Raw genomic sequence first — 27,644 nt, 5'->3', positions numbered from 1 at the left:
AGGGGAACATGACGGTCTGTACCACGTTTCATCACCATCCATCCAACAGCTGCTGATGTTTGTAGGTATGAACCAAGCTTTCCTACTAACATGGCTAAAATCAGGCGTTTCTACAATGAAGTCTGGTGCGACGGCAGCACCGAATGTCCTGAGACGAGAACAAACGCACGAGTTCGTCTCAGCTGACTGGATGAAGCTGGACCTGATTAACGTCGGAAGAAGAACACGAGACGGACGGATCTGATCAGCTGGACGTGATGATGACGTCACCTGAGGTCACATTGACATGTCATGAACGCCAAGGAGACAAACAACGTGTGTGTGTGTGTGTTTATACAGTTCATAGCTTCACACACACTCAAACAGACAGCATTGCCATAAAAGGCTTCAAACTGCAGCTGTGAGTCTGAACTCGGTCGTCTGACACATCGTCGCTGTCAGAGTGTTATAATCCTGTTTCACCTGATGTACTCCACCGGTCAGGAGCTTTAGAACTCCTACATGTTTGTAGTTCTTCTGTAAATCTAAGCAGTTCAAGTCACAAATCTTAAATGGTACCAAAGGTACCATAGGGGCGGCTGCGGCTGCTCTGTCTTCATTAATATTACATCCAGTATCTCACAGAAGTGAGTCCACCCCTCACATCATTGTAAATATTTGATTATATCTTTTCATGTGACAACGCTGAAGAAATGACCCTTTGCTCCAGTGTAAAGTAGTGAGTGTGCAGCTTGTATAACAGTGTAAATCTGCTGTCCCCTCAAAATAACACACAGCCGTTAATGTCTAAACCGCTGGCAACAAAAGTGAAAATGTCCAATTTGGGCCCAATTAGCCATTTTCCCTCCCCGGTGTCATGTGACTCGTTAGCGTTACAAGGTCTCAAGTCTGAATGGGGAGCAGGTGTGTTAAATTTGGTGTTATCGCTCTCACACTCCCTCATGCTGGTCACTGGAAGTTCAACATGGCACCTCATGGCAAAGAACTCTCTGAGTAGAAAAAAAAGAATGGCTGCTCTACATAAAGATGGCCAAGGCTGTGAGAAGACTGCCAAGACCCTGAAACTGAGCTGCAGCACGGTGGCCAAGACCATACAGCGGTTCAACAGGACAGGTTCCACTCAGAACAGACCTCGCCATGGTCAAACAAAGAAGTTGAGTGCACGTGCTCAGCGTCATATCCAGAGGTTGTCTATGGGAAATAGACGTATGAGTGCTGCCGGCACTGGGGAGCTACAGTTCATTGAGGGAACTATGAATGCCAACATGTACTGTGACATACTGAAGCAGAGCCCCTCCCTTCAGAGACCGGGCCGCAGGGCAGTAATCCAACATGATCATGACCCCAAACACACCTCCAAGACGACCGCTGCCTCGCTAAAGAAGCTGAGGGTAAAGGTGACGGACTGGCCGAGCACGACTCCAGACCTGAACCCTACTGAGCATCTGTGGGGCTCCTCAAACGGGAGGTGGAGGAGCCCAAGGTCTCTAACATCCACCAGCTCCGTGATGTCGTCATGGAGGAGAGGAAGAGGACTCCAGTGGCAACCTGTGAAGCTCTGCTGAACTCCAGGCCCAAGAGGCCACACAAAATATTGACACTTTGGGCCCAATTAGGACATTTTCACTTAGGGGTGTCCTCACTTTTGTTGCCAGCGGTTTAGACAAGAACGGCTGTGTGATGTGTTATTTTGAGGGGACAGCAGATTTACACTGTTATACAAGCTGCACACTCACTACTTTACACTGTTATACAAGCTGTACGCTCACTACTTTACACTGTTATACAAGCTGCACACTCACTGCTTTACACTGTTATACAAGCTGCACACTCACTACTTTACACTGTTATACAAGCTGCACACTCACTGCTTTACACTGTTATACAAGCTGCACACTCACTACTTTACACTGTTATACAAGCTGCACACTCACTACTTTACACTGTTATACAAGCTGCACACTCACTACTTTACACTGTTATACAAGCTGCACGCTCACTGCTTTACGCTGTTATACAAGCTGCACACTCACTGCTTTACACTGTTATACAAGCTGCACACTCACTACTTTACACTGTTATACAAGCTGCACACTCACTGCTTTACACTGTTATACAAGCTGTACGCTCACTGCTTTACACTGTTATACAAGCTGCACGCTCACTACTTTACACTGTTATACAAGCTGCACGCTCACTACTTTACGCTGTTCTACAAGCTGCACGCTCACTACTTTACACTGTTACACAAGCTGCACGCTCACTACTTTACACTGTTATACAAGCTGCACGCTCACTACTTTACACTGTTATACAAGCTGTACGCTCACTACTTTACGCTGTTATACAAGCTGCACGCTCACTACTTTACACTGTTATACAAGCTGCACACTCACTACTTTACACTGTTATACAAGCTGCACGCTCACTACTTTACACTGTTATACAAGCTGCACGCTCACTACTTTACACTGTTATACAAGCTGCACGCTCACTACTTTACACTGTTATACAAGCTGCACGCTCACTACTTTACACTGTTATACAAGCTGCACGCTCACTACTTTACGCTGTTCTACAAGCTGCACGCTCACTACTTTACGCTGTTCTACAAGCTGCACGCTCACTACTTTACACTGTTACACAAGCTGCACGCTCACTACTTTACACTGTTATACAAGCTGCACGCTCACTACTTTACACTGTTATACAAGCTGCACGTTCACTACTTTACACTGTTATACAAGCTGCACGCTCACTACTTTACACTGTTATATAAGCTGCACGCTCACTACTTTACACTGTTATATAAGCTGCACGCTCACTACTTTACACTGTTATACAAGCAGCACGTTCACTACTTTACACTGTTATATAAGCTGCACGCTCACTACTTTACACTGTTATACAAGCTGCACGCTCCCTACTTTACACTGTTATACAAGCTGTACGCTCACTACTTTACACTGTTATACAAGCTGCACGCTCACTACTTTACACTGTTATACAAGCTGTACGCTCACTACTTTACACTGTTATACAAGCTGCACGCTCACTACTTTACACTGTTATACAAGCTGCACACTCACTACTTTACACTGTTATACAAGCTGCACGCTCACTACTTTACACTGTTATACAAGCTGCACGCTCACTACTTTACACTGTTATACAAGCTGCACGCTCACTACTTTACACTGTTATACAAGCTGCACGCTCACTACTTTACACTGTTATACAAGCTGCACGCTCACTACTTTACGCTGTTCTACAAGCTGCACGCTCACTACTTTACGCTGTTCTACAAGCTGCACGCTCACTACTTTACACTGTTACACAAGCTGCACGCTCACTACTTTACACTGTTATACAAGCTGCACGCTCACTACTTTACACTGTTATACAAGCTGCACGTTCACTACTTTACACTGTTATACAAGCTGCACGCTCACTACTTTACACTGTTATACAAGCTGCACGCTCACTACTTTACACTGTTATACAAGCTGCACGCTCACTACTTTACACTGTTATACAAGCTGCACGCTCACTACTTTACACTGTTATACAAGCTGCACGCTCACTACTTTACACTGTTATACAAGCTGCACGCTCACTACTTTACACTGTTATACAAGCTGTACGCTCACTACTTTACACTGTTATACAAGCTGCACGCTCACTACTTTACACTGTTATACAAGCTGTACGCTCACTACTTTACACTGTTATACAAGCTGCACGCTCACTACTTTACACTGGAGCAAAGGGTCATTTCTTCAGTGTCGTCACATGAAGAGATGGAATCAGATATTTACAAAAATGTGAGGGGTGGACTCACTTTGAGAGATACTGTATAATATATAAAATATAGTACAAATAGCTTCTGAGGTTGTATTAGCAGGCTGTTCCAAGGTGTTTACTGTAGACATGTTTCATTTCCTTTCACTTTGTCTTTACAAAACCATTTTGTACCACAGGCATCTAACAGGCATGTGTATTTATTTATTCTCTCATGTCGTTGTAGTTTTGATTCACGGGAAAGTGAAGCAGACGTTTCTCACCGACGATGGTGAGGTTGAGGGCGGCCTGTCGGAGGCCGACGGCGTTCCTCAGCTCGATGGTGTAACAGCCGCAGTGTTCCTGCTGACCGCTGGAGATGGTGAGTTTACTGCTGCTGTCGGAGCTCACGATGGAGATATCAGAAGAGCCCTCCTGGATCTGACAGACAGACACACAAACACATCGTCTCAGTTTGTTCCAGACTTCTAGAGTCAGTGGCAGATCAGCGTCCAGAAGTTTGATATTTGTTTGTCTATGAGCAAGAGAGTGCAGGTACGTGTGAGGTTAAATTATAAAAATAATATTGACTGATACATAAATTGTCAGCAGAAATATTTTTATATGCAGGCTTGTTGCACATTAACATCTATAAATAGATTAATACTTCAAGCCACCAGATGTCACCGTGTTGGTATTGGAACTCTTCCCTTGTTAAACTTCTATCAAAGATCCTTCCTGATTTTACATGATTTAAGTATTATTTTGGAAATTACTTTTAATTCTCAGCTGTGTTTTGTTTTACCTGCCTTCATATCTAACTGGTTTAAATTGTTTTGAATTAAGTATTTTTAGAACTTGTATTTGATTCTTGTGAAGCACTTTGTAATGTTGGTTTATAAATAAAGATTATTATATTATTATTGTGGCTACACGAGGATGAAGACAGCTGGAGAATAAACACAACACAGGACGTTCTCTACAGGATGATTTACTTCTTGAGCAGCTCTCTCAGATGATCTGATGTACAGATGTTTAGGCGTTTTGAAACAGTGCGTTCAGCTGCCGTAAATGGGCAGATAATCTCCCGGGTTTGGGCTAAGCCCTGAATGTTTACAGCGTCTGCCTCCGCCCCTGGCCGCCAGACGTCATCGGCTTGGACTGCTCTCACGGAGTCGCCTGGGAGAGCAGCCCTCAGCGCAGCCTCAAAGGCAGACAAGCCTGCACCTCTGTCTGCACACCAGCCTCAGGCAGCAGGGACGCTCCACAGCAGGCTGAACCACGGCTTCTGCTGTGATCAGACCAAGCGGGAACCTCCAGGTCTGAAAAGTGAAGCCTTAAACCTGCGTCCTCTCCAGCAGCCAGCAGGGGGCGACTCCAGCGCCTTCTCAGAAAGAAGTCTGATTGTATAGAAGTCTCTCTCTACTTGTCAGCTGATTTATTCCCTCAGTAAACACTTTCCTGATGAGTTTATGGTCTCAGTCTCTAGTTTCAAGTCTTCTTGCTTCTTGCTACTAGCTAGATAACTTAGCTATGTTCCACGCAGAAATATATCTCACCTGATAAATTTAATCCAACGACTCCCGGTCCTTTTGTCACATTGTCCTCTCATGAAAGTTTTTTGACGTTAGCTTCAGTGACGTTAGCTTCAGTCATTAACGACGTCACATACGCGACTTTTGGGTTTGTGCTCTTTGTAATTGTGTATTTTCACAGTCTTATACTTCAACAGTTTTACAACAAAATTGCGACTTTCTTGACTTTAAAATGTATCTTTTAAATTGACAAACATCATGTGTGTAATTCAGAGCACAATTCAAATGGGATCAGAAATATTTGTCGTCCCTCGCCGTTGACTACCGTACAATATTTTTCTGAACTAAGGTCCCATGGTGGTCCACCGGAAGGGGCGGGGCTAGGCTCTCTATTAGGGGTCGGCTGGTCATTTTTCAGGTAAGAAGATTTTGTATTAGGTTTGTCGCTAGCCAAACGTAGCATCCCAGCTAATACCACAGTTAATGTTAATTACATATGCACCTTGCTAACCAAGCTAGCTAGCTCCACCCTCTCTTCAAAAATATGGTCACGTCTGGTTCCAAAAAATCAAGATGAAACCAAAATGCTTCAAAACGGTAGTCCACGTCACGGCAGCTACGTCCACTTGCAGACACTGAACTGTTAATGGACTAAGCTAGCTTTATTCTTTTTTTTACTGTATTATGTATTTTGACACCTCTTTGGTGTTTTAAACTGGGACCTTTATTATTACCTATTACTCTAATCACTCTTTAAACGCTGTTATATTTTACTTCATATCTGACTCTAGTGAATGTTTGAATATTTGCCTTTATGTTGTCTTTTGTATTTTTTCTATCTATTTAACGTCACCTCACTGCTGCCAATAAATTTGGTCTCATTCATCGGTTGGTATTGGTTCTTTCTATCACACGCTCGTCATCGTCCTTCATGTGCTCATGTAATCAATAAGGAGCTGTCTGAGTGTTGATGTGTGGATTCACAAATACTTATTGATCAATAAAGAAACATTAAACGTGTTTTATTTCTGTGTCAACATGATGGAACAAAGTGTTGGACACATTAACATGTTGACCTGATGATGGAGAGTTATTACAGTCCCCCCTGATCAATAACCAATAACCCCAGCCTCAGTGTGTGCGTGTGTCTCACTGGTTTCCTGAACTTCAGCCAGGTGCAGCTGATGGGCGTAGCTCCAGAGAACTTGCAGACGATCTCCACCTTCTCCCCCGCCAGGATCTTCATGTCCTCCGGGAACTGCAGGATCTGAGGAGGCAGAGCTGCGCAGACACATCCATAATCAATAATCACTCGTGATGACTGGACTTTCAAATCGATCAGCAGACAGGTACACAGGCGTGTCACCTTGTTTGGGCGGAGTCTTGGCGGTCGGTTTCTTTATTCTGGCTTCACCTGATGGAGACAAACAAAACAGACATCAGAGGTTACCGACACGCCGCCATGTTGGACTTTGCGTCTCGTCGTTTTTCCTTTTGCAGATTTTGTGAAATGTTTTCATTCAGATTTTTCTCCCAAATCCTCAAACTGTCGAGAGCAAAACATGTCGTCATCTCGCTCCTGTTAACTGAGTTTTAAGTTTTTAGAGGATAAAAACTATTTTAAAGCAGCTCAGAATCGACAAGAAAAGAAAAAGAATAAAAGTGAACCCCGAGAAACCAGAGTGAGCGTCTCGCACAGCGTCTGGCAGCAAACATCCATCACAACACCCACACATGACATTTAACAGCTTTCAACATACACAACACACTTAGATTACTACATAATCCCAACAGTTGCACATTCACCCACAGCAGCCGTACAGTTTTCCCCTGAAGCTGCAGATCCATTAGAACCTGTTCTGACCCCAGGAGTCTCATCTAGACGCTTGGTCAGACCCTTCAGCGTCGCTTTTTCGCACCCTGGGTACCATTTAGTGTTGTTTTTGTACGTGCAGGGCTCTGCGGTCAAGTTAGCAAGAATAAATCTGCAAAGTCCATTTAGACTTTCAAAATAAAACTAGTTGTTAACGTTGTGACTTCACAGATTGGGTTAAAATAATGACGAATGTTAAGGCGAGACACGGCCGGTGGAAACATGGTTTTATTATCTGGTCAGTTCTGATATCTTGAGCTACTTTGCTTCTTCAACAAAATCCACATTTAGTAGTTTATTTTCCAGCAGTTTGTCTCTGAGCGTCTGTAGAAAGCTGTCTCTCTGGTGCAGAACGCTGTCCGATCCAAATATGGTCATTTCCTTTGTACCGGCAACCAATCAGGAAAGCACAGAGGTGGATTTAAGCTCAGTCTGAAATCTGATTGGCTAGCTTTGATTTCTGACAGCGTGATTAGTACATGCTGTTACTCAGTTATCAGTTTGATGCGTTTCAGATGTTCTATTTTGTTGTTGTTGGGGGTGTCATCAGATATTGGCTCTGTAAATACTGATTTTAAATAAAAATATGTAGAATTTTATAATACTTAGGTTTATTCCTGACTATATTCTGAAGGTTTGTACTGAGGGATTTGTTCAAACTTCATTCACAGCCTGAATTATAGAACATTTTATTCCCAAAAACATAGAGAAAATAGATTTTTTTAAATGCCTGTTGACAGTATTTTCTATTTATGGAGCAATAAAAAGAGATAAAACTTGTAAAAACATTTAAGTCTAATGTGTCAATTTTGAACCTGATTTAATCCAGAGTTCAGATTTCAGTTCTTTAAATATATGCAAATTAGCATTTTTTTCATTAGATGCTGCCTCATTTGCACATTTACACATAACATTTCAGAAAACCTGTAATACAAAAGATATATTGTCTTTATGTGAGTAATCAATGAGGAACGTTTCATGGTGATATCTGTAGGTTAATGTTTTTACCCTGTTTGCCTGCAGCGTCTAAACTGAAACAGCTGAATCATCTCTGGAACATTTACAGAGGTCAAGCTGCACTGACAGATTTATATATTTCTTTTTACGACGCTGAACTCGCTCTGCTTTTGGGGAAATTTAACAGCATTTGTAGAAACAGTCGTATCGTTCTCAGGATGTGTAGAGAGGTCAGAGTGCTTTTATTTAACATGTGAATATAAATAAAGAGGAGAGAGAAGATTAATAAACATTTATCTCACCAGCTGCTTTAAAAAGGGTTTAGATTTAATAACCACACAGAAAAAGGCTGCTAGAAAACATAAATATTCTCAAAAATGTAAATCACCTGCTGATGAAGACCATGTGACACGATCAAAAACTCCAGAGCAGCTACTAAATAAACCTCATGGTGATACGTTTGCTGTTTCCAAGAACTTCAACTTAAGATCCTTAAATTTAAACAGACAAACTCTGCTGAGGAAGACCATGTGATTAAAGCTCTGGAATAACTCTTAAAGGGACTATTCTGTTTAAGATGTTCATATAGAAGTTTTTCACATTCACGAGGAGAGAAACACTGAAAACAAACGAGTCCAGGTTATAACTGTTTACCAGATGTGTGTATTTACATGTATTTGTATGTACAAAATATATAAAACTACTGCGTGTCTCTTTCCTTCCTAAAGGAGCTTTTTATGGGAAGAGTCTGAGTTTCCGACCCTCCCGGGACGCTCGGCGGCTTCTTCATGGTTAAAAAAGGAAAAGAAGAAGAATGTGAGTGTCTCTGATGACCAAATATGGAAATTCTAAAAATAGGACGCAGGAAATAGTTCCTGGAGGTTCATGTTTATTCTGACGGCGGCAGAAGAAGAATCTGTGAGCCGTTACAGATGAATATCCAACACCAAGTTATTTCAGTGCATTCTAATAAACTGTGACAGGCAGCAAGAGCTGAACATTTAGAAAATACTTTTAATTTCATGTCTGTGTCTTCAGTACAGAGCGGGAGGCAGTGGTTAGCTTAGCTTAGCACAAAGACTGGGAAAAATAAAGTGCATTCTAATAAACTGTGACGGGCAGCCATCGCTGCAGCAAGAGCTCAACATTTTAGAAAATACTTTTAATCTAATGTCTGAGTCTTCAGTACAGAGCGGGAGGCAGTGGTTAGCTTAGCTTAGCACAAAGACTGGGAAAAATAAAGTGCATTCTAATAAACTGTGACGGGCAGCCATCGCTGCAGCAAGAGCTCAACATTTTAGAAAATACTTTTAATCTAATGTCTGAGTCTTCAGTACAGAGCGGGAGGCAGTGGTTAGCTTAGCTTAGCACAAAGACTGGAAACAGGGGGAAACAGCTAGCCTGGCTCTGTCCAAAGGCAACTCCCAGCACCTCTAGTGCTCCGTTGGTCCTTCAGAACTAGGGCTGTGACAATAAATCGATACAGCAATATATCATTATACATTATTTTTTAATGATACTGTATCGACATTCCAAAAATAGTGCTTTGACGGTTAGCTCAATGCTAATGTACAATGAGGATCTCCAATGACGTGCTAGCGGACATTAGCATCGCCATCACAATAATGTAAACTTAACATAAACTACACATTTTGCTTCACATACTGAACATCCTGAGTGACAAACTGTGCAAATCCTTTAAGTGGATACGTTTCCTGAGCTTTGTGTGAAATAAAAAAGAGCTGCTAACTTCACTGTCTTGATCTGCTCCACACAGACCAGCTACAGCAACCCCAAAGGGTCAAAACTCAAACCCAAAATTCCCATTGGCCTAAAAATACAGTATATATATATATATACATCAGTAGGTGGTGAAAGGGCAGCTCAACACTGTGTCACTGAACAGTTATCAATTTAATGTGATGTACATGTTAGACTTAGGTGGTGCACAGCTATTTGTATTTGGGTGGTGATGGAGCAGTGGATAAGACGCTTGCCTTCGGTGTGAGAGAACCCTGTTCAATTCCCCACTGTGACCCATCCACCATTGTGTCCCTGAGCAAGACACTTAACCCCTCGTTGCCCCAGAGGCGTGCGACCTCTGACATGTACAGCAGCTGTAATGAATAAATGTAGCATGTATTTTCAGCAGTAAATTCAGTGAATTAGCATTTAGGAATTTCTGTATCGTGATATTATCGTTGTTGTGAGCCATGTATCGTGTATTGTATCGTAAGGTACCCTGCAAGTCAGAACCACCATCAACTCTGCACTGCACTCCGGCTAGCTAAGGCTAGCTGCTGAGAAGCTAATTTACGCACTGCTGCTCCAATATAAATCAAATCATGATGAAGATTTAAAAAAGAAAACCAGATGAGCTGGTTCTGCTAAATGCTAACTAGCCTAGCTAAGCAGAGTAGCAGTAGCTGCCGTCTCTGCAGCCTCTGACTCTGGCGGTCACGTGATTTCATGTCTCTCATCTTTTTAATCACATATTCAGTCAGTTAATGAATTAAAGAAACTTATTTATAGATGCTGTGTTTCAGAGAGCGAAACCTTCGTATCTGTAGTCTGTGATCATCTGCCATCTGCAGAAGCAGCTTGTGTAGTTTATATCTCTGTAACGCCGTCAGCCATTTCTCTGGAGCCGTCATAGGAAGAAGATTTAATCCTTCTTAATTCCTAATCCGGCTGACAAGGCGATGTGATTGGTGGATTGTTCCTGCAGCAGCAGATGCTGAGGGTCTGGAAACAGGCTGATCCAGCTGTTAGTTCATATTTACGCAGTGTTACAGAGCCCCCCCACACACATACTCCCATCATGCATCATGGTGGCGGGAGATAAGAATAGCAGAAAATGAGAGCGGGGTATTAAATAAAGCTGCTGTAATGAAGGATTGATGGTCGACTGTTCAGCAGCATCACACACACACAGCCTAGTGTCACTGTCTTTGTGGGGACCCCGTCAGGACGATAAGGCATCAAGGACCCCTGAACCCTGAACCTGACCCCCGACCCCCGACCCTTATATCCACTGATGAATCATCATAAAGAATGTGGTTGTTTTTCTGAGTAGCTGTTCTTTGTTTAATTGTGGATTTTTGTACATCGTGTCTGGAAAACAAGGAGAGAGGAAAGAGACTGAACGCCTCCCGAAACTTGACCCTCGCCACTTCAACTCTGGTCGGAGTCGCCCTCACAGCCAAATCGAGCTCTCTAACCCGCGCAGGGTTTAAATACAGGACGAACCCCCCCCCAGAGTAAACAGGATGTGACGTCACCGCTGCACTCGCTGCTGTAACATGTGGATCAAATTAACAACAGGTGTATTAAGATTCAGGATTGATGTTGAGGAAAAGTGTTTTTTTACAGTAACGAAACTGAAAGCATTTGTCACTTATTTTGTTAAAGGCTAAAGGGAGGCTGGCTGTGTTCCTGTACGGCCGCTCTCACGGGCAGGTCTCTCGTGTAAAAGAGGTCTTTCTGATCTCAACAGGACTTTCTAGTAAAATAAAAATAAAACACAAACGAATAAAAACACCGCCATACAAAGGAAAGCGTAAATCAGCCATAAGATGCTGGTCTCACTAAAGGCCTGTTGGAAACACAGTGTTCCTCACTGCTGGAAGTAAAATCAGAACCACTAACTGAGCGCAGGAGGGAGCATGAAGCTGCATCAGGTCAGAGACGTGAAGAGGAGCTTGGCCTCGACCAGGGGCCGAGTTACAGAAGGTTCCGGTCTTAAGTCTTAAGTTCAGACAGGAAGAGTCTCAGAGAGGATTTTTCTCAGTTTGGTATTACAGAAGCAAATCCTAACTAACTTTAGGAATCCTGTCTTATCTCAGGTTAGCAAATCCTAAACACTCAATCCCACATCGGTTATCAACTTTTATGTCTGTTACCTAGCAACCTGCTCATCTCGCCGAGCTAAACGGCTTTTAAACGCTGTTTTTTTAAATGAAACAAACTGAAAATGGAGCAGAAACTGTCATTGAACTTGAAGTCAGATGACTCAGAGGTGTCGGTAACCTCCAACACTTTCATCTATTTCTCATCTCCAACGATCTCCTCCTATCAAAGACTTCCTTTGTTCCATCAAGCCTTTACATCATGTGACATACTGAGACATTATCCAGCGTCATCGGTAGAATCAGTTAATAAGTTTAAAAGCAGTAAAAGAGCAGCCATGTGGATTAAAGAGTTATTAAACTCTAGCTGGTGGAAAACAGCTCAACAGTTCTGCTGAAGTCACGAGAGTTTATTTCAGATTTTACAAAGTTGTTCTGAGTTCTGAACAGACGGTGAAGCTCCTTCTTATTCAAACGGGTAAAAAAACGGTTACAGAGGAAATCAATCCGTCTGAGTTTGGAAATATTCATCAGCAGGTTATAACTAACTGTTTCCTGTTGCACTCCAATGACACGATGCCACCCGGCCACACGGCGGCGCCAGCGGCGGCAGAAGCAACACCCAAGTCCGACAGATGGCGGCGGTCGACACGCTGTGCTGACAGCCTTTAAGACCAGACGCCAGTCAAACAGGCTTCTCTCCAAACTTTCCTCACATCACAAACTTTACAAGTTGAAAGGAAACAAAAACAGGAGCTTTTTCTAAATGACAGTTTTTAATATGCAAATGAGCTTTTTCCTTTATCAACGTATTGCTTTTTCATGGATTTATTCAAAATATACCACTCGTGTTTGTGACGGAGCCTTTTTTCACATATTTACAGATGTTTAAAAAACGTCTTGTTATAAGAAACCGTGTGTAAAGCCATGAGGATGTAACGGCCTTGAAGGCGAGGAAAAGTCAGTTTGTCACTTATAGATATCTGAAAAATGAACGAGCCAGCGTTGTGCTCATCCATCGACGGCCTCATCCCAGCGAGCTGCCGCACGTCAGGATGGACCCAGAAGCAAAGGGTTTGTGACCCATGCAGGGTCACGAGCCACAGCTTGAGACACACATGTCAACGGTCCAATCTGAAGGCTCTGTCCTTTACAAAGTCTCGGTTCTTTAAAGTTCTGCTGCAGCAGCACGTTTCCTGCAAGAATCCAGGTGTTTGTGTTTCTGAATGGGCTGATGATGTCACACTGAGGTCACACGAGGTCACGGTTTTCCAGCTGATGGTTAGAAACACACTCAGCAGGAATGAGACGCGTTTGTTTGTGTGTTTCTGTCCCGTCTGATCGACAGTAAAGTGGCTAAACTTTGACGCCTGCTCTCGTATTAAAGATGCTTCAGATTTACAGAAACTCAAACGTCTCTTCAGGTTTCAGGAAGTAAAACAAACGTGTGACCTTTGACCTCACCGGAAATAACACATGACCTAACGTCATAACATCACGGGGTAAACGTTTCTAAAGATTCATTCTTGAATCTGCAAATCTTTCTTTTCTTGTTTTCAAAGGGCCACATGAAGCTGCTCGAGGGCCCCGAGGCGAGAACAAGCTGAAGGCCCCCACTGGCCCCTCAGTTCCTCCCACTGTAATGATATCATAGAGCTCTTTCTTCACCTGCCGGCTCCTACAAACGCACAAATACACAAACAGAGAACACACTGCGAGTCGCTCTTTAAAGGCTTTTCATTGGTCGGTTTAAGGTGAGACGCTGCAGGTGAACAGGGTAAAAACTTTACAGATTTCTCCACGAGACTTTCCTCGTTAGTTACTCGTATTAAGAAAGGATTTTTTTTGTGTGACAGGTTCTCTGAAATGTTAAGTTTAAATATGCAAATGAAGGCAGCGTCCAATGAAACATGCGCTAATTTGCATCTATTTCCTGAACTGATACTTGAACTCTGGATTAGGTCAGGTTCTAAATTATTGTTTTATTTTGCTGACACGTTAAAATGTTTCGTGATAGGGGATTTTGGATATCTCTTTTTATTACATAAATCACAAAATAGTGTCATTAAAAGGCATAAAACAATCTATTTTCTCCATGTTTTTGGGAATAAAATGTTCTATAATTCAGTGAATGACATACGAACAAACCTTCAGAATATAGTCAGGAATAAACCTGGAGAGTTTGGTGAAACAGCCTGTAAACAGATCTATTGTTAAATTCACATTTTTATTGAAAATCAGTATTTTCAAAGCCAATATCAAACACATCACACTGATAACTGAGTGAGTGTTAAACTCCTTTTAAGCATCATTACGTAGTATCTACGCTGAATTCTAACAGTATTAATGGCGTCTCTGTCATTGTGCTAGCGACTGTGCGACCAACTGGAGTCCCGGCCAGGTCACCGATCACGACAACAGCGAAACACTTTAAGAAGCAGCATATAATGTCAGAGGAAGAAGCTGAGTCTGTATTCTCAGTTTGGATATCACGGCAGAGGCTGTGAAGAGACAAGAGGAAGTCGGAGGAAGAGAAAAAGAGAGAGTGACCGAGCGAGAGAGTAAATATCAGACTGTTAGCTGAAAGGCTGCAGGACAGACGGCGAGCTGGCCTTCTTCCTGTTGGACTAGTCAGTAATGTTACTGGGTCTTATGTAATGTACATCTGAATAGTGTTGCTTTAAGGATCTGCAGACGTCAAGCACCACCATCCAAACATGTGCACCTGCCCTGACATGTGCACACAAACATTTCCTCTCTTCACCTCTGCTGCTACAGCTCCATCCTAGATACTGCAGAGCTGATAACACGCTAAACTAAGAGGGTGAACACCTGCTGACCACGTTAGCGTCGTCACTGTGGAGCTGCTCCCGCTCAGGACACGTTCACCACGAAGTCATGTGACCGGGTTCTCTTCAAGGTTAGCCGATATATTATCAGAGCTTTTAAACTGCTCGTGCTGGAAACTAGAGTACACAACAGTATGTGGAGGCGGAACTAATACTACAGATCAACAGTGGTGGACGAGGAAAGACACAAATCCTGTACTGGTGTAAAAGTAAAGACACCCTCACTAAATATTACTGCACTAGAAGTAGAAGTTTTCAATTTCAAATCAAAAAGTAGCTGCTTTTAAAAATATTTCGGTATCTAAAGTAAAAAGTACTCTCAGAGTGGTTCTGTGTGTCAGGAGCTGCATGACAAACAGAATTTAAAAATGATCATCAAAATAACCAATTAATCAAGTAACGTACCAGCTGTACTTCATAAACTTTAATTTATAACCAAACCTCATATTTTCTAAACTCTTCATGTGTTTGTGTGTAAAAATCTGACTTTGTAAAGTAACTGAAGCTGTCAGATAAATGTAGTGAAGTAAAAAGTACAAGCTCTCCCTCAGAGATGAAGCAGAAGGAGAAAGTGGCATGATGTACTTAGTTACTGTCCACAATAACAACAGTCTGAGGACATTTGTGGTCCAAAAGAAAACTGAACATTATCAGTGAAATAATTCATGTCAGTTCAGAACTTCCTTTGGATTTCACGTGTTCAGGAGACTCGGCACGCTGCTTCTTTAAAGGAGCTGCTTCCCTGGAGAGTTTCAGAGTTTTAATCTGCGGTGTGAAGTAAAACAAAGTCTGAGAGGAGGGAGAGTCGGGGAAACCTGGCCTTAAATGGAAGTGTGGGAGAGGAGCCACGAACACCAACCCCCCCACCCTCCGCCTCCCATCATCCCTCTCTGCTGTCAGCTCTGCTGGTTTAACTGTGCAGAGGACTCGCCGTGTCCCCGCTACGCTCACTGAGAGACACCTGCAGTGCATTCTGGGAGGGAATTTAGTTTAATGACGCTTGAAATGGTTTTTAACTCTTTCTTTCTTTCTTTCTTTCTGTTGTTGTTAAAGGAACAGCGCACCATTTCAAGACTGAAGATAAGATTAATTATGTATTATTTTTATATTATATATATATTCCCCAGTATCAATTAATCAATCAAAATTATTTTATAGAGCACTTTAAACCTCCAAAGTGGACACTAAGTGCTGTACAGAAAAATGTATTTTCAGGGTGACTTGGTTAGCCTAGCTTAGCACAAAGACTGGAACCAGGGGGAAACTGCTAGCCAGTATAGCAACAAACAGCCACAATTTTCTTTTTGGAGAACATGGTGATTGTGGATGTTATTTTATTAACGATTAAGGAAAGTTATCCTAACATTAGCAAACATTAAAGTTAGATAGTGTTAATTTTAGACCACCTATGTTTAATTGAATTATAGCTGTCCAAACTATTTTAATTACTTCCCACAAACTACAACCTTCAGTTGCTAATGATCCAGCATTTTGCTAGCTAGGCAGCGTTGTTTCACTAAAACATTAGCTTGTTAGTTAACAAGCAACTGTTTATATTTGAGCAATATTTGATTTAGTAAATCGTCTTCGCAGTTTCATCTCTGTGTGCCCAAACAGAGGTATGTCTAGGACACGGTTAGCCTAGCTTAGCACAAAGGCTAGAAGCAGGGTGGAAACTGATAGCTTAGCTCAATCAAAAGAGAACAAATCCATCTTCAGACACCTCCCAACAACTCCAGATAAATTAGTGAGTCATTCGCAGAGTCACTAGACGAATATTTAGTCTTCTGGATCTGAAGTTTCCAACCTTTTTGTCTGGTGATTTAACCAAATCTTTTCCATGTTTATAATTTTTACAGTCAGTCCATTAAATAGTCATCAGGGAACCAATGAGATAAATCATTGATCATCGCCTGTGATGTGTGGGAGTTGAGATTCCCACCAGCAGTCTGACCAGATTACTCAACAAGTCCTAACCAAGCGGGAACCTCTGGGTCTTTTTCTAGCAGCCAGCAGGGGGCGACTCCACCGGCTGCAGGAAGCAGAGGAGGCTTTAGGGTGGGGCTACAAGCTGATCGACAAGTTGCTACCATGGCGACCTGTCAATCAGGATAGAGGCGACTCGTATCCGCTGCTCTGTGTACATTTAACCAGCTCATCAGGAGTCGGCTGCTCATTTTTCAGTAAGTACGTTTAGTTTTAAGCCTGTTTGTCGCTAGCTAAAATTAGCATCCCAGCTAATATCACAGTTAATGTGAATTACAGATGCACTTTGCTAACCAAGCTAGCTAGCCACCAAGCAAGCGTCCCTCTAAAGGAGGAAGTCAGATGACGTATTATAAATAGACAGAAAGTTCACATAAGGAAGCAGGGAAACGCTCAGGGAAGTAATTAGTTACATGTAATTTAGTTACGTAATTTAATCTGTTACAGTTACTGAGTGCAATTAAATTACAGTTACTTATGGAAATGTTCATGATTACATTGGGGTTAAAAAGCTCAGCTATATGTTGAATAATATTCATTGTGTTGCTTTGCATGTTTTTCATGTGCACAGTGTGTTCCTTTGCTGTTTAGTAAAGTTTGATGCTGTTCTGATGCGTGCTACTTACAATGTCATGTAACATGTCAGAGGTCGCACGCCTCAAGGGGTTAAGTGTCTTGCTCAGGGACACAATGGTGGATGTCTCACAGTGGGAATTGAACCCAGGTCTCCCACACCAAAGGCAAGCATCTTATCTAAGCGCCATCACCACCACTACCTGCGTGCTACCTGCGGCACCATACTTACTTCCTTTGGTTCTGCTGTTTCATATGAGAGGCTATTTAGGGGGAAAACACTGAAATAAGGCCAGATAGCCTCGTCCGACTGGTTGCATTGCTGCTGTCCACACAGTGGATTCCTATTATAACTTTCAAAATAAAACCACCGCAACACGATAAAACTTGGATTTGTGATGTGCAACGTAGTGACACATTGTGTATCTAGGCAATTGCCTGCACAGTTATCCATGTCGTGGTGTAACGGGCGGTGAAGCTTTTTCCTGATTAACTACAACAACTTCCGGCGGCACACTGAAATTATTTTGTACGCGCAAACCAGCAGCCTGTAAACTGCTGTGTGTGAAGGGTTCGATGTTCTGACCCAAAACAGCCTCTCATACCAGGACATGAGACTCCATGTAAGACATCCACAGCCATAAATCCAACACTGAGGTATGCAAAGTACCCCCCCCCCCCACACACACAGAGGAAGGATTAGGATCATAAAGATAAGAGCAGAGTTTCCACGGAGACCTGACGACACAACATTAAACTGTCTGTTGATCTGTAACAGAGGGAAAAACACGGAACACTTTACCGGAAATGTTGGTTCAAATGTGGAAAATAAATATATAGAAACTGTAATGAGTTGCTTGAATTCAAAAAAACCTAGAGGAGGAAACGATCGAGCAAAAACGAGCTGATCAGATTATCACAACACAAAGCATCTGAGTTTTAAATGACACTTCACCTGTACGACCAGAAACCAGCAGAGTCACTTCACCTGTACGACCAGAAACCAGCAGAGTCACTTCACCTGTACGACCAGAAACCAGCAGAGACACTTCACCTGTACGACCAGAAACCAGCAGAGTCACTTCACCTGTACGACCAGAAACCAGCAGAGTCACTTCACCTGTACGACCAGAAACCAGCAGAGTCACTTCACCTGTACGACCAGAAACCAGCAGAGACACTTCACCTGTACGACCAGAAACCAGCAGAGCCACTTCACCTGTACGACCAGAAACCAGCAGAGACACTTCACCTGTACGACCAGAAACCAGCAGAGTCACTTCACCTGTACGACCAGAAACCAGCAGAGTCACTTCACCTGTACGACCAGAAACCAGCAGAGTCACTTCACCTGTACGACCAGAAACCAGCAGAGTCACTTCACCTGTACGACCAGAAACCAGCAGAGACACTTCACCTGTACGACCAGAAACCAGCAGAGTCACTTCACCTGTACGACCAGAAACCAGCAGAGCCACTTCACCTGTACGACCAGAAACCAGCAGAGACACTTCACCTGTACGACCAGAAACCAGCAGAGCCACTTCACCTGTACGACCAGAAACCAGCAGAGACACTTCACCTGTACGACCAGAAACCAGCAGAGTCACTTCACCTGTACGACCAGAAACCAGCAGAGCCACTTCACCTGTACGACCAGAAACCAGCAGAGTCACTTCACCTGTACGACCAGAAACCAGCAGAGACACTTCACCTGTACGACCAGAAACCAGCAGAGTCACTTCACCTGTACGACCAGAAACCAGCAGAGCCACTTCACCTGTACGACCAGAAACCAGCAGAGACACTTCACCTGTACGACCAGAAACCAGCAGAGCCACTTCACCTGTACGACCAGAAACCAGCAGAGTCACTTCACCTGTACGACCAGAAACCAGCAGAGTCACTTCACCTGTACGACCAGAAACCAGCAGAGCCACTTCACCTGTACGACCAGAAACCAGCAGAGACACTTCACCTGTACGACCAGAAACCAGCAGAGACACTTCACCTGTACGACCAGAAACCAGCAGAGTCACTTCACCTGTACGACCAGAAACCAGCAGAGCCACTTCACCTGTACGACCAGAAACCAGCAGAGTCACTTCACCTGTACGACCAGAAACCAGCAGAATCACTTCACCTGTACGACCAGAAACCAGCAGAGTCACTTCACCTGTACGACCAGAAACCAGCAGAGTCACTTCACCTGTACGACCAGAAACCAGCAGAGTCACTTCACCTGTACGACCAGAAACCAGCAGAGACACTTCACCTGTACGACCAGAAACCAGCAGAGACACTTCACCTGTACGACCACAGAAACCAGCAGAGCCACTTCACCTGTACGACCAGAAACCAGCAGAGTCACTTCACCTGTACGACCAGAAACCAGCAGAATCACTTCACCTGTACGACCAGAAACCAGCAGAGTCACTTCACCTGTACGACCAGAAACCAGCAGAGACACTTCACCTGTACGACCAGAAACCAGCAGAGTCACTTCACCTGTACGACCAGAAACCAGCAGAGCCACTTCACCTGTACGACCAGAAACCAGCAGAATCACTTCACCTGTACGACCAGAAACCAGCAGAATCACTTCACCTGTACGACCAGAAACCAGCAGAGTCACTTCACCTGTACGACCAGAAACCAGCAGAATCACTTCACCTGTACGACCAGAAACCAGCAGAATCACTTCACCTGTACGACCAGAAACCAGCAGAATCACTTCACCTGTACGACCAGAAACCAGCAGAATCACTTCACCTGTACGACCAGAAACCAGCAGAATCACTTCACCTGTACGACCACAGAAACCAGCAGAGCCACTTCACCTGTACGACCAGAAACCAGCAGAGTCACTTCACCTGTACGACCAGAAACCAGCAGAATCACTTCACCTGTACGACCAGAAACCAGCAGAGCCACTTCACCTGTACGACCAGAAACCTGCAGAATCACTTCACCTGTACGACCAGAAACCAGCAGAGCCACTTCACCTGTACGACCAGAAACCAGCAGAGTCACTTCACCTGTACGACCAGAAACCAGCAGAGCCACTTCACCTGTACGACCAGAAACCAGCAGAGCCACTTCACCTGTACGACCAGAAACCAGCAGAATCACTTCACCTGTACGACCAGAAACCAGCAGAGTCACTTCACCTGTACGACCAGAAACCAGCAGAATCACTTCACCTGTACGACCAGAAACCAGCAGAATCACTTCACCTGTACGACCAGAAACCAGCAGAATCACTTCACCTGTACGATCAGAAACCAGCAGAATCACTTCACCTGTACGACCAGAAACCAGCAGAGCCACTTCACCTGTACGACCAGAAACCAGCAGAATCACTTCACCTGTACGACCAGAAACCAGCAGAATCACTTCACCTGTACGACCACAGAAACCAGCAGAGCCACTTCACCTGTACGACCAGAAACCAGCAGAATCACTTCACCTGTACGACCACAGAAACCAGCAGAGCCACTTCACCTGTACGACCAGAAACCAGCAGAATCACTTCACCTGTACGACCACAGAAACCAGCAGAACCACTTCACCTGTACGACCAGAAACCAGCAGAGCCACTTCACCTGTACGACCACAGAAACCAGCAGAATCACTTCACCTGTACGACCAGAAACCAGCAGAGCCACTTCACCTGTACGACCACAGAAACCAGCAGAATCACTTCACCTGTACGACCAGAAACCAGCAGAATCACTTCACCTGTACGACCAGAAACCAGCAGAGCCACTTCACCTGTACGACCACAGAAACCAGCAGAATCACTTCACCTGTACGACCAGAAACCAGCAGAATCACTTCACCTGTACGACCAGAAACCAGCAGAATCACTTCACCTGTACGACCACAGAAACCAGCAGAGCCACTTCACCTGTACGACCAGAAACCAGCAGAGTCACTTCACCTGTACGACCAGAAACCAGCAGAGCCACTTCACCTGTACGACCAGAAACCAGCAGAGCCACTTCACCTGTACGACCACAGAAACCAGCAGAATCACTTCACCTGTACGACCAGAAACCAGCAGAGTCACTTCACCTGTACGACCAGAAACCAGCAGAGCCACTTCACCTGTACGACCAGAAACCAGCAGAATCACTTCACCTGTACGACCAGAAACCAGCAGAGCCACTTCACCTGTACGACCAGAAACCAGCAGAGCCACTTCACCTGTACGACCACAGAAACCAGCAGAATCACTTCACCTGTACGACCAGAAACCAGCAGAATCACTTCACCTGTACGACCAGAAACCAGCAGAATCACTTCACCTGTACGACCACAGAAACCAGCAGAATCACTTCACCTGTACGACCAGAAACCAGCAGAGCCACTTCACCTGTACGACCAGAAACCAGCAGAGCCACTTCACCTGTACGACCAGAAACCAGCAGAGCCACTTCACCTGTACGACCAGAAACCAGCAGAATCACTTCACCTGTACGACCAGAAACCAGCAGAGCCACTTCACCTGTACGACCACAGAAACCAGCAGAATCACTTCACCTGTACGACCAGAAACCAGCAGAGCCACTTCACCTGTACGACCAGAAACCAGCAGAATCACTTCACCTGTACGACCAGAAACCAGCAGAGCCACTTCACCTGTACGACCAGAAACCAGCAGAGCCACTTCACCTGTACGACCACAGAAACCAGCAGAGCCACTTCACCTGTACGACCAGAAACCAGCAGAGCCACTTCACCTGTACGACCACAGAAACCTGCAGAATCACTTCACCTGTACGACCAGAAACCAACCAATCACAATACAGTAGTAACTGTTTGGGGGGGCATGAAGCAGCGGGGCTGATGGGAAACGTGGTCTAAACGTAGAGATGTTTTCAATGATGCACAGAGACGCTTTAAAATAGAAACCTGTGTGTGTGTGTGTGTGTGTGTGTGTGTGGGAACCAGTGATCCCAGCCTGCAGCTCCTTATTGGGACAAAAGGGAAGAGGCTGCTGCTGCTGCATATTTTGGAAACTCACTCTCGGAGGTCGGAGTCGCCTTCTTGGACTTTTTGTCAGCTGGAGAGTTTTCTGCTGGGTCTGCAGGAGGACGAGAGACACAGAGAGACAGAGAGAGAGAGAAAGATGAACAGTTTCAGTTTGTTGAAGTGAAGGGAACATTTGTCTTTTATCAGGGAGCAGCAGAAACAGTCTGTGTTCAGCAGCAGGTGTGACAATGAGTGAAAGCATGAACAAGTGCAAAAACAAAGCAGAACCTTTCAGCACGTTCTCACCAGCAGCTCAGTCTGCTGTAGATCGAATGAAAATGGCCTCAGCTGAATATGCTAACTATGCTAACTATGCTAACACTCGTGTCCAGGAATCTAATTCAGAGATGTTTGATAACCACAGAGCTGGTTTGTGTTGATTTATTTTAATGACAGGAAACCCCAACGGGGAGGGGGAGGGGGGGGGGGGTCTAGAAAATCTGTTATCTAGAAAATGTGACTTTTCGCAGTTTCAGCAGGCGGTTCTGCAGTTCTGTAGTTCTGCAGTTCTGTAGTTCTGCTCAGTTCTACAGTTCTGTTCAGTTCTGCTCTGTTCTGCTCAGTTCTGCAGTTCTACAGTTCTGTTCAGTTCTGCAGTTCTACAGTTCTGCTCAGTTCTACAGTTCTACAGTTCTGCAGTTCTACAGTTCTGCAGTTCTGCAGTTTTACAGTTCTGCAGTTCTGTTCAGTTCTGCTCAGTTCTGCAGTTCTACAGTTCTGCAGTTTTACAGTTCTGCAGTTCTGCTCTGTTCTGCTCAGTTCTGCAGTTCTACAGTTCTGCAGTTCTACAGTTCTGCAGTTCTGCTCAGTTCTACAGTTCTACAGTTCTGCAGTTCTACAGTTCTGTAGTTCTGCAGTTCTGCTCAGTTCTACAGTTCTGCAGTTCTGTAGTTCTGCTCAGTTCTGCAGTTCTACAGTTCTGCTCTGTTCTGCTCAGTTCTGCAGTTCTACAGTTCTGTTCAGTTCTGCAGTCCTACAGTTCTGCTCAGTTCTACAGTTCTGCAGTTCTACAGTTCTGCAGTTCTGTTCAGTTCTGCTCAGTTCTGCAGTTCTACAGTTCTGCAGTTTTACAGTTCTGCAGTTCTGCTCTGTTCTGCTCAGTTCTGCAGTTCTACAGTTCTGCAGTTCTGCTCAGTTCTACAGTTCTACAGTTCTGCAGTTCTACAGTTCTGTAGTTCTGCAGTTCTGCTCAGTTCTACAGTTCTACAGTTCTGCAGTTCTGTAGTTCTGCTCAGTTCTGCAGTTCTACAGTTCTACAGTTCTGCTCAGTTCTGCAGTTCTACAGTTCTGCTCTGTTCTGCTCAGTTCTGCAGTTCTACAGTTCTGCAGTTCTACAGTTCTGCAGTTCTGCTCAGTTCTACAGTTCTGCTCAGTTCTACAGTTCTACAGTTCTGCAGTTCTACAGTTCTGCAGTTCTGCAGTTTTACAGTTCTGCAGTTCTGTTCAGTTCTGCTCAGTTCTGCAGTTCTACAGTTCTGCAGTTTTACAGTTCTGCAGTTCTGCTCTGTTCTGCTCAGTTCTGCAGTTCTACAGTTCTGCAGTTCTACAGTTCTGCAGTTCTGCTCAGTTCTACAGTTCTGCAGTTCTACAGTTCTGTAGTTCTGCAGTTCTGCTCAGTTCTACAGTTCTGCAGTTCTGTAGTTCTGCTCAGTTCTGCAGTTCTACAGTTCTGCTCTGTTCTGCTCAGTTCTGCAGTTCTACAGTTCTGTTCAGTTCTGCAGTCCTACAGTTCTGCTCAGTTCTACAGTTCTGCAGTTTTACAGTTCTGCAGTTCTGTTCAGTTCTGCTCAGTTCTGCAGTTCTACAGTTCTGCAGTTTTACAGTTCTGCAGTTCTGCTCTGTTCTGCTCAGTTCTGCAGTTCTACAGTTCTGCAGTTCTGCTCAGTTCTACAGTTCTACAGTTCTGCAGTTCTACAGTTCTGTAGTTCTGCAGTTCTGCTCAGTTCTACAGTTCTACAGTTCTGCAGTTCTGTAGTTCTGCTCAGTTCTGCAGTTCTACAGTTCTACAGTTCTGCTCAGTTCTGCAGTTCTACAGTTCTGCTCTGTTCTGCTCAGTTCTGCAGTTCTACAGTTCTGCAGTTCTACAGTTCTGCAGTTCTGCTCAGTTCTACAGTTCTACAGTTCTGCAGTTCTACAGTTCTGCAGTTCTGTAGTTCTGCAGTTCTGCTCAGTTCTACAGTTCTACAGTTCTGCAGTTCTACAGTTCTGTAGTTCTGCTCAGTTCTGCAGTTCTACAGTTCTGCTCTGTTCTGTTCTGCTCAGTTCTGCAGTTCTACAGTTCTACAGTTCTACAGTTCTGTAGTTCTGCTCAGTTCTGCAGTTCTGCTCAGTTCTACAGTTCTGCTCTGTTCTGCTCAGTTCTGCAGTTCTACAGTTCTACAGTTCTGTAGTTCTGCAGTTCTGCTCTGTTCTGCTCAGTTCTGCAGTTCTACAGTTCTACAGTTCTGTAGTTCTGCAGTTCTGCTCTGTTCTGCTCAGTTCTACAGTTCTGCAGTTCTACAGTTCTGCTCTGTTCTGCTCAGTTCTGCAGTTCTACAGTTTTACAGTTCTGCAGTTCTGTAGTTCTGCAGTTCTGCTCAGTTCTACAGTTCTACTCAGTTCTACAGTTCTGCAGTTCTACAGTTCTGCTCTTCTGCATTTCTACAGTTCTGCTCTGTTCTGCTCAGTTCTGGAGTTCTACAGTTCTGCAGTTCTACAGTTCTGCAGTTCTGTAATTCTGCAGTTCTGCTCAGTTCTACATTTCTGCAGTTCTACAGTTCTGCTCTGTTCTGCTCAGTTCTGCAGTTCTACAGTTTTACAGTTCTGCAGTTCTGTAGTTCTGCAGTTCTGCTCTGTTCTGCAGTTCTACAGTTCTACAGAATTGCAGTTCTACAGTTCTACTCAGTTCTGCTCTGTTCTGCTCTGTTCTGCTCAGTTCTGCAGTTCTACAGTTCTGCTCAGTTCTGCAGTTCTGCAGTTCTACAGTTCTGCATGCAGTGTACAGTACGTGCATACAGCCACAGGTGTTCTGGACCATGTTCAGGATGTTTCCGGTTCTAATCTGGAGTGTTCACATGTTCTTTAACACGTCGGCAAACAGAAATGATACAGGTCCATGTTTTTAGAGATGAATTTAAACATGAAAGTGTAAATTATTGGCCAAATTAAATACAAAACAAGTGCATTTTAAATATAAGATAATGTTTAATGTGCATTCACAGCCACAAGTTTCACAGAAGGAGCAAATGTGTTTGGGTCGTAAACACTAAGAAAAAAAACCCAAATCAGAGCCTGTTTCTAGAATTCAGACATTGTTGGGTTTGCAAATATTTACAAACTGAATTATGAAGATGGAAAATGTTTTAATTAACAGCCAGATTAAAGACAAAATGATTACAAATAAGAATAAGTTTCAGATTTAACGTCTAATGTCCATATAGACCAAGACAAATTAAAGTCCCAGATTTGTTAAAGGGAGTTTTGTATATTTAGGACAGAGGGGCAGTTCACTGTGGCGTAAACAACAGAAATGACTGTTTTTCTTTGCTTGAAGACAGGAAATGCAAGAAATATTTGGGGCTGCAGATGTTTACATCCCTTCGGTCACACTGGTAAATAAAGATTTGACCGAGATCGTCGGGACAAACTGAGGAAGAGGAACAGCAAACACGAATAGAGAAGATGAAGACAGTTAAACTCATTAACGGCCGAATGAAGTTGAGACGGCGTTTCGTTATTCATATGTGATGAAAATTTAATCCCTGGTGCTATTTAAAGTGTTTGCAAACAACAGACAAATCATTTCTCTTTGCCGTATCAGAAGGTGTCAACAGGAATACTTCAGTTCTTACCGTCGACTAGAACCATACAGGAACATTCTGCTTTGCCGGCTGAGTTCTCTGCTCTGCATTTATACTGGCCTTCGTCCTCGGGCAGAGCTTTGTCTATGGTCAGAGAGCACAGGCCGCCTGCAACACAACAACACAGTCAGCAGTGCTCCTTTACTGCAGTACCAGTACTAATACCACACTGTGAAGGTAAAAGTCCTGCATTAAAAACCTTCCTTCAGTAAAAATATGTCAGTATTATCAGCTAAACGTACTTAAAGTACTCATGTTGCAGTGAAACGTTCTCTGTTATATCTGATGCTTCTGGATTAATATTCCTGCTGCATTAATGTGGATGCTGCATTTTAACTCCTTTATTTCCTGCAGGCTAGTTTAATCTGCAGCAATGCATCATGGTCTATAGGATCATCATGCGTGGCGACGATGCACTGAGGAGGGTTTAAAGAGTTCATTCAGCTGGAGCAGGAGGAACTCTTCACCCTGCAGGTTGTCACCCGGAGATACGGGGTTTCCACTGGTGCAGTATAAAGTACAGTACTACCTCTGAGGTGCGGGTACTTGAGCAAAAGTATTTAAGTTACATCCTCCCGCTGCCAGCAGAGACCGACGGAGTAAAAGTACACCTGAGAGATACTCTGTGTTTATCTGAACAACATCTTTACTGACCTCTGACCTTTAACATGAGTCACATGCAGATCAGGGCTGTCCTGAAATAACAGGGGGGGCGGGGGGGCACGGGGAATCCTCAGGCTGCGTCCTCATTGGTTCATAAATACACACATGTATGTCCAGATTTAGCAGCGGCTCCTTACTGTGTGTTTCTGTGAGGACGTTCTGACTCACACGGCGCTCTTCTACGACACGTAAAACAACATGCAATCCAATTCATCAAATTGCGTCGGAGCTGGTGGACGCAGCGCGAGGATGGAGGATACACATGTGACAGACGGTTTCAAAATAAGGTGTTAACACAGCATTAATAAGACTAACTGGATTATATTCACAGGAAGAATAAAACCTGTTACGTGAAGTTACTTACAAATAATTCTTTGATTTATGGAAAAACATTAAATAAATCAGTTGATTTTCTTGCTGTTTCATCACCATTTATATCTGTCCAGTCTGTTTATGGTCGACTGGTTTACTGGCCACAGATCAGTTGGTCGATGTCCAGCCGCCAAAATAATGTGGGTAATAAACTACAGCTACGGCAAGTCCAACAGGTCAAAGCTGCACCTGAGCGTCCTGCTGGTTCACCTGATGGCTTGTGGGTAAGAAGTACTCTTATTCTGTACTAAAGTGAAGGTAGAAGTACCACAGTGCAAAAATACTCCTGTATTACTTGTATTTGTGTTCTTAAGCAGTGCGGCCAGCATCAC

General features: G+C 43.9%; 1 protein-coding gene across 1 annotated transcript in view; it reads right to left on the bottom strand.

Annotated features, from left to right (window-relative positions):
* The window catches only part of LOC119903747 (myosin light chain kinase, smooth muscle-like), an 85,025-nt gene that overhangs the window by 19,997 nt on the left and 37,384 nt on the right, over positions 1-27,644 (bottom strand). Inside the window, 5 exon segments of the mRNA XM_038719973.1 lie at positions 4,065-4,221; positions 6,469-6,596; positions 6,682-6,729; positions 22,431-22,490; positions 26,269-26,385. Coding sequence (XP_038575901.1) covers positions 4,065-4,221; positions 6,469-6,596; positions 6,682-6,729; positions 22,431-22,490; positions 26,269-26,385 — 510 coding nt within the window.

The sequence above is a fragment of the Micropterus salmoides genome, unplaced genomic scaffold (genome assembly GCF_014851395.1).
Source record: "Micropterus salmoides isolate LMB-PRFRI ecotype aquatic unplaced genomic scaffold, ASM1485139v1 Ms_hic_scaffold_15, whole genome shotgun sequence".
Classification (NCBI taxonomy): domain Eukaryota; kingdom Metazoa; phylum Chordata; class Actinopteri; order Centrarchiformes; family Centrarchidae; genus Micropterus; species Micropterus salmoides.
The sequence above is the reverse complement of the archived record's forward strand: the minus strand, read 5'-3'. Positions and strand labels throughout refer to the sequence as shown.